This window comes from Sorex araneus, chromosome 1 (genome assembly GCF_027595985.1).
Source record: "Sorex araneus isolate mSorAra2 chromosome 1, mSorAra2.pri, whole genome shotgun sequence".
In the NCBI taxonomy this organism is placed as follows: domain Eukaryota; kingdom Metazoa; phylum Chordata; class Mammalia; order Eulipotyphla; family Soricidae; genus Sorex; species Sorex araneus.
This window is the reverse complement of record NC_073302.1, coordinates 82,098,413-82,106,427: the sequence shown is the minus strand read 5'-3', so window position 1 is coordinate 82,106,427 and position 8,015 is coordinate 82,098,413. Positions and strand designations below refer to the sequence as shown.

At 38.2% G+C, this 8,015-nt stretch overlaps 1 protein-coding gene across 4 annotated transcripts in view; it reads right to left on the bottom strand.

The window, feature by feature from the left end:
• Positions 1–456: 456 nt before the first annotated feature.
• FRMD3 (FERM domain containing 3) overlaps positions 457–8,015 on the bottom strand; it is a 318,111-nt gene continuing 310,552 nt past the window's right edge. For 3 of the 4 annotated variants that reach the window (XM_004612969.2, XM_055139945.1, XM_055139950.1), the window contains one exon: positions 685–6,832. In XM_004612969.2, the coding sequence (XP_004613026.2) occupies positions 6,234–6,832 (599 nt within the window). In that variant the 3' untranslated portion in view covers positions 685–6,233. The other variant, XM_004612971.2, reaches the window with a different exon arrangement.

The window sequence follows — 8,015 nt, the reverse complement described above, 5'->3', positions numbered from 1 at the left end:
TTAGATACATTTCTGATAAATCTGAAATGTAAATTTTGCTAATCTAGAGCTGATGACTTGTGTAGAACAGTTTCTTGAAAATGTTTAATTCTTACAATTCTGAATCGTTTTAAATCTTATCCTTTTCTTACAGAGTTTTCCTTTACAATAAAATGGTTTTGATTATCTTTCCAAATCATTATTTGGTGCAACGCCACCTACAAGTGGTGATTTAGGAATGTACAGTTCCAGTAAATCCACTGTTCTGTGTCAGTCCTGGGACCCTCACTTCCAGACGAGGCCCCTTACGGCCAACGCGAGAGTCAGTCACCCATAGCATCCGTGCTGCAGTCAGGGCACCACTCTTCACTTCCCCTTACTGGCAGTATTGCAGCTTGCAGACTTCCAAATATTCACTGGAACTCTGCCCCAGCCAGCACCCTAGTTCCCAGGAAGTAATAGATACAACAGCCCAAGGAAGATTAAAATCACCTTTATTAATGATTAAAGGACACAGTTGAGAGTGCGAGACCCAAGTGAGGTTTCTTTTGTTCTCTGAAGGGATGACAGCTGAGCCCATTGGACAGAGCTCACCAGACTTACCCACCCCATCACAGACTGAGGCTGGAATATGGAGAACCGAGTCCTGGCTGGGCCCACCACAGGCAGGTCTTGCGGGGTCTGTTACTGCATGTAGACTGGAAGCCCATTAGCAGGTCCAAGAGAAAGAGAGAGAGAGAAGCAGGAGGACACGTGAGCAGGGACCTTCAGTGCATTGTCTCCACCCAGTAGAGAAAGAGGGCCCAGAGCATCAAGTCCACCAACCACAGCCACCCCCAGACCCCCCAGGTGCTGGGCTCTCCCGGTCCATCTAGGAGAGACTATGGCTAAGATCATGCCTCTCTTTAAAGTACAACAAATCTGTCCTTTCACTGACTGAGCAAGAAATCTAGAAATAGGAGAGCAGTTTCTTCCTACTGGGCCAACAGTCTGAACCAATTCACACGCAAGTGACCAAGGACCATTTTATGTGAGTCTTCCAGTCTACAGACACTGGCTATTACAAAAGAACTTGCTGGAACCCTATCAGACTGTAAATCTATAGTCACCTCGTGCTTGAACACTGACCTCTGAACTCTTTTTCTTGCTTATAATCTACAGCCAAGACCTCTAAGATCTGCTGAATAAGTACTTGATAGATTTAACTAAGGATTGAATTAATCCAATTAATCATTTTCCCACAACCTCCCCATTTGTGAAGTGGACAAAGTGGGGGAAGGTGGTCAGCGGTGACAAACTTTATTATTACAAGGTGAATAAGTCTTAGGGATTTGATTGACAGCATGGTTATTGTACTTAAAAGTACTATGTTATTTTTAAAAGTTAAGTTGATGAGGAGATTCTACAAGTTCACAGAGATCTAGCTAAATGAGCTGTAATGCCTCTTTGCATTCAATCCCAGGATAGCACACTTGATCCCTCAGTACAGGGGGAAGCCTCCAAAACAAAATAAATTCTTATGACAAGAAAAAAATATGTAACTAATTGAGATGGTGAAAATTGACTGATCATCTTGAAATTTATACAGATAACAGATCAGCTAAAGCAAATGCAATGTTATCTGTAAATTGTACTTTTATTTTGGGGGTGGGCACACCCAGTGATTAGCTCTGTCTTTAAGGAATCACTCCTGGTGGGACTTGGGACCATAGGGGGTACTAGAGAATAAATCCAGGCTTGCCCAGTGCAAGGCAAGCACTCTAACTGCTGTACTATCTCTCCAGCCCTGTTAATTGTATCTTAATAAAAGAACTTGGAAGTTTTAACAGGCCACCACAGCTAGAGTATAATTTAGTAATGTGGGCCCCTTTTGCTTCAGTCAACAAACGCTAATTACTTGTACCAAACTAAAGAGAGATCCTTTTAGGCTGTCCTGAGTATAGTGGGGGTGGGGGGAGGATAGTAGAATAATAAGATCTTTTAAGGACCTATGTATAAATAGAAGAAACTTTAGGGTTAGCATAACAGTTAAATCTGATGTAGATCTCTGTGGCACAGGAAGGCACTCAATTTTGGAAAGAAATGTCCTGCACTCTGAGCCCCTAACGCCAAACACCTCTCTTCCAATTTCTCTATGCCTTTCTATTTCTTCATAGATCCTAATGCTATTATTTAGACAATAACTTTCTTCTATGTCTTGGTATGTTTTCTCAGAACTTGGTATTCTTCCTCTCATCCTGAGTAATGTCTGCAAAAATTCATTCCACCATGACATGTGATTCATCTTCACATTATCACCATTCAAGGGTGATTGCATTTCATGGTTCTTAAAAGGAATCTTTCTGTAGTTTACAATAGGCTATTTATGAAACTTTAAATAAAACTAAATGATTGCAGAAACATTTTTCCCCAGAGTATTTTTATTTAGGGATTCCTGCCACCCAATTAACATATAGAACAATCTGGATGTTGACAGAGAAATGCAAATTTCACTATACAAAGATAAGGCTCCAATCACAGGTAACATGGCCCCCAAATCTCTATTATTTCAATAAAATGAACTCATTTTCAATTCTTCCCAGAGTTGTCTTTGCAAAATCAGACAGGCCATAAGATATATTCCAAATACATAACATTTTACAATATGTTTCAAGCACAGACAGAAATACACAATACTCTATCTACTTTTCTTCATGATTTAACTTCCATTAGCACTAACAGGCAAGATTGTGTGTGTATATGTATTAACCATAAGTATGTGTATAAATAACCACAAGTATACACACTAGTTTTTACGGAAAACTTGAGCCTTTGAAACTGTAGGTTTTATCCACCATGGTCACTGAGATGGAAAGGACCAGTAACATGTCACAAATTCCTCAATTGGAAAAAAATAACATCACCATGTATTAGGGCATATCAGTTGTGTGTATGCAGATATCCACATATATACAGATTCATATACAAGCACACATAAACCAACAATATGGAATATACATATACTCACACAATTGCTCAGATCTCTGCATTTCACTAGATTATAACCTCTCCCTCTTTGCAAGCAGTCTTTCTCCTTCGATGCAGGTATTTGAGTAACTGTATTCTAACAAAACTTTCTTTGTTGCTTTCTTTTGGTTGGTTTTTGGGCTACACCTGGCAACGCTCAGGAGTTACTCATGGCTCTGCTATCAGGAATCACCCCTGGCAGTACTTGGGGACTATAGGGAGTGTCTGAGATTGAACCCAGACTGGCCACATGCAAGGCAAGTGTACTATTTCCCTGTATTATCTCTGACCCATCCCATTAAGTACATATTTTTAAAGACTCTGATTCTATCTCAATAAAATGGCACAGTAGGATCCCAGTTTTACTTTTGGTGACTGTAAATGAGGATTTTAAAACAGGATGGTAGAGGCTGTTTGTTCTTTCAACTCCTTCACTTTGAGGACATTTCTATTCAATTAAATCTGTGCCTAAGAGAAAACAGACTGTAGCTGGAAGTGTTAAAATCATATATTATTAGTCCTTAATATAAATACACATAGGTGGACTGTATGTGATATATCAGTATTTTTCAAAAGATTTATAATGATGTCTAAAATTTTAAAAATAATAATTTAAAAGGTGAGGGTTAGATGTTTTGCTATGGATAGAACTTTTAAAAAATAATAAAGAAATATTATTGGGAGAGGTATTAATTTCATATAGCTATACTGGAGCACCTTTATATCAGAAGCCTGACTTAGAAATCATAAAAAAGGGGAATTAAAAAGACTTTTAAGTTCAAAGGGGACCATTTGAAACTTCCTAAATGAACTGTCAAAATTGAGTTTATTAAAAAGCAAAATTAATGAAAACACTACAAAGTTCTTTTTTTGTTGTTTTTTGGTTTGGGGGGCACACAAAGTGGTGGTCAGGACTTACTCCTGGTCTTACTCAGAGATCAGTGCCAGTGGGCTTAGGTACCCCATAAAATGCTGGGAACAGAGCTCTGGACAGCCTCACACACTATTTCTGCCTCCTGTACAATCTCTGGCCCCTAGACATACCACAAACTTAATAGCACGTGTACATTAGTGTTCACTCAACTTAAGGCTTCATGAGTAGACCGTTAAAATTTATTTTGAAAAACTAAATACTTCACAAGCACTCAGCTCCTTTGGGTACGACTGGAATGACCAATTTTCAAATTGTGCTGATGATAGAGGAAAAGGATAGATGTCAGGTAGCCCAATCTTCTTGAGAAACACGGGCAATGGAACATTTCAATCCTTGTAGGACTCTCCATGTGCCATACTCTTTTCTTTCTATTTTTATATTAAAGAACTGTGATTTAAAAAGTTACTGATAATTGAGTTTTAGGCATATAGTAATTCAAAACCAATCCCACCACCAGTGTCAACTTTCCTCAAGTGTTCCCATACCCACCTCCTCCAACCCTCACTCCACTCCATCTCCGCCTGTCAACTTGACAGGCACATTACAAAGTTCAGTGGTTGCAGCTTAGATCTCACATTTTCAGTGTTGCTGAGTCTGGGTTTGGGATATATGGCGAAACCACTCTCCATATCACCAGGATAACTGAAGCCCTGAAGTCTGTTAATGCATTACTTTCTGTTCTCTTCTTTTCCCTTTGATATTTTTCCTTCTCTATCCTTCTCCCTAAACACTGGGGTCAATCAATACTGTGGTATATGTGAGAAAGAAAAGTGTATGGATTTTAGGATGCCTTATACCACCATATTTATCAGTTGTCCACATAGAAGCAATAAAGACTTCTGTTATGACTATAATGGTATGATGGAAAGTATGAGAGCATTTCTCCATAATGTCTGTTTAGGGAGTCATTTTATCACTTTTCCTGAGCTGAAATGCTGTATCACCCAGTGAATTCCCTGGACTCGAGTTATGAGCTTATGCGTTAAGATCTTAAGAAACTTAGTGGGTATAGTATACTGTATAGTGCCCACTACAGAGAAGATCATAGGCCTTAGTAAGAGGCCTCCGTTCTCATAATAAAGAGACTCCCTGTCCCCTTCATTCTCTCTCCCTTTTCACACATGCACATATCTTGAATAGAAACGCAATGAATAAAATGAGGGACCAAAAATGTGCCTTAACTGTATTTCTGATTATCTTGATCCATCTAGACTATATTCATGCCATCCCGACAGTGACCTCACTGTCACTAACATCATCCAGTATCTTGCCTCAATTTAATTTTAAAAAGAGAGTTTTCCAACCACCCACTGGCCTGCTAGCCTCATCCAAAATCTTTTCTTGCTACTTGCCATTTGTCCAATTCCTATTGCGTCCTTTATTTGGTTAATAAATATATACAATAATATGCAATTAACTGGCATATATTTTTACTGTCTTCTTTAAAGTTTCATTTCCCTAAAAGCGTTCTGCTACCCCACTCAACCTATATGGACAGATGCAAATGAAAGTAGCAAGTCATCTTGTCCAAGTACTTTGACAAATGAGCCACCTGATGTCCACTTGATGCTCTGTTTCTACATTTTCCAGTTCCATCATCCACTTGGGGAGCTTACTTACTAAAGTATCTTTCTACTGACTCACTATCTCATGTGCAGCTGAAAACAAATTTGGGGAATTATTTAGCCAAGAAATATTTCAAAAACCAACCAGTGCCAAAATGTTAAAAAATTCCCAATATACCCTTTGTGCATTAATCTTACAATCTATACACTTAAATAACTCCAGGATGCTTCTTTTTTTTCTTTTTTTTGCTAAAAATTTACCAAAATATTTTAAACACATAAAAATATTTTTAAAAAAACAAAATCAAAACCAGCATAAATTTAGTTGTATAGGCATTGGTTAGAGGACATTGTTTTTACTAAGGATTATATTCAAAAGCTTTCTCTTGGGTTTTTACCAAAGCTCTGATTCTGAACCTTATAGCTTGTAATGGTGTTATTAAAAAAAAGGGAAAGCTAATGCAGCTTAATGAAGCACACTGTATAATAAAGAGTATGTCTGTACTGTAATAAAATATAACTCACTTTTGGTTACGTAAAGGCCATTTTCTTGATATGTAACTAAAATAACTGTATTTAATTTAAACTTAAGTGTAGCAGATTATGGAAAGCAAACTTAAGTGTTGGAATCATCAGTTATGGATAAAGAAATGCCTGCTGATGGCCCCGTGGCCATTCAGAATCAGACATCTGCTGGAAAAAAAATCACTAGTATTGAATATAGCCCTTAGTAACATGAGAAACGAACTTTATGAGCAACCCAGCATGTAGAGAATGAGTTTTACTTTTCCAGCCACCCATTCCTTGAGAGGACAGTAGTACTCATAGTGAAACTGCTCAAACTCTGGCGTCTGGCGGATTTCACATAAGAAGGAGAGATCAATACCTGACTCCAAAAGGAGGAGGAGCAGGGGGAATACAAAGAGCAGCAGGCCCAGGCCCACTACAAGGAGTCTGGAGAAACTCTTGACCAGTGGGTTCACCCGAAAATGGCTGCTGAGAATGTCATAGCTCCACGACAGCGCCCGATGCGCCTCCTTCAGCTCCTCTTCCTCAGCCATCAGAAAAGCATTCTCATCTGCTTCCAGCTCCTCAAAGGAATCTGTGTCTTCTCTTTCCAGCTCCAGCCTGGACGGACAGTCAAAGAGCATGTCAATCTCATCATCATCAACAGGGGTGGGAAGCAGGCTGGCACTTGGGTTGTAGACCAGTTCAGAGATTGTAAGGGGATCTTCTTTCATTTTATCTTCCTCTTCGCTTGGGAGATCTTCGTACTCCTGGGCCTCTTTCACAGGAGAGCTGGAGGTCAAGGGGGCAGAAACGTTGTTTTCTTTGGACAGTGGAACACCTGTAATGAGACGATTTTTTTTCATAACTGAAAGCCTAGGATCTTTTTCCACAAAGATCTTTAGATGAAAACAAACAGAAGGGATGAAATAAATCATTCTGTGGAATCTGACTTTTAGCAGTCATGTTAGTAATAGACCCCAATTAATAAGCCCTAAAGTCAACATAGTAAGCCAAAAATAACTAGCAAACCTAAAATGACTGATAATATTTACAATTAATAGTCTTCAAACTCCAATTTTGGTCATGAGTATAAGAATAATATGACAATAAATCACTATCATGTTATATAAGTATGAGTGGTGTCTTTCAGAAATTGAAACTATTATCCCAAAGATTTTAGTAAAATTACAGAATCCACATTCAATAATAATCTATTTTTATGTATTATTTTCTAATTTTCATTCTAGCACAATTTTTTCAACTTCTATTTTTACACAATTGCAGTCATCTGCACACAATTACATTTTTTTTACCCTTTCATTTAGCAATTTAATTGGGACATTTTCTATGTTGAAGTGAAGTCCTATTGGTGTTATTTACAATGACTGCCAAATTCTCTATTTAATACAATATAGTAGCTGACTACTGACAAACACATACTGAGTTGCTGTTGAAAATAGTGAGACATCTTAAGATATAAAGCCTCCCCCCTCCAACTCCCAGGAACTGAAGCTCCTTTTCCATGGATAGATGTGTAAAAGGAAAATTTCTTGGTCAAATTATATGAACATTATTTCTTAATGCTTAATGGGAAAGAGACATTCCTTAATCTCTCACTGTGCAAATGAGAAATAAAATTACCTAGTGTCAGACCTAAGTCCAGCTCTTTTTATTTTGAATCTTGTTTTGGATTCTTATTGGGGAATAAACAGAGAATTAGAGAAATGTTCCTTTCTCAGGCCAAAGCTGTAATAAATTATTGGCTGACAGGTACATTAAAAGGTATAAACCAGTTTTTATTGAATCTCAGTATTTCTATCTCTTCAAAATATGCATGAAGTGACGTCCCCAAGATGGCACTCTCGGTCATTTTGCACTCCTCTCACAAGATGAACAAATAATGACTCTTCATGGACAAGACCCCACTGAGACACTACTAGGATATAGGAGTGAGCATTAAGACACAGAGGGTTATTAGGGGAAGGGGAATGGCTATAAGCTCACCACAGCCCCCATCTCCA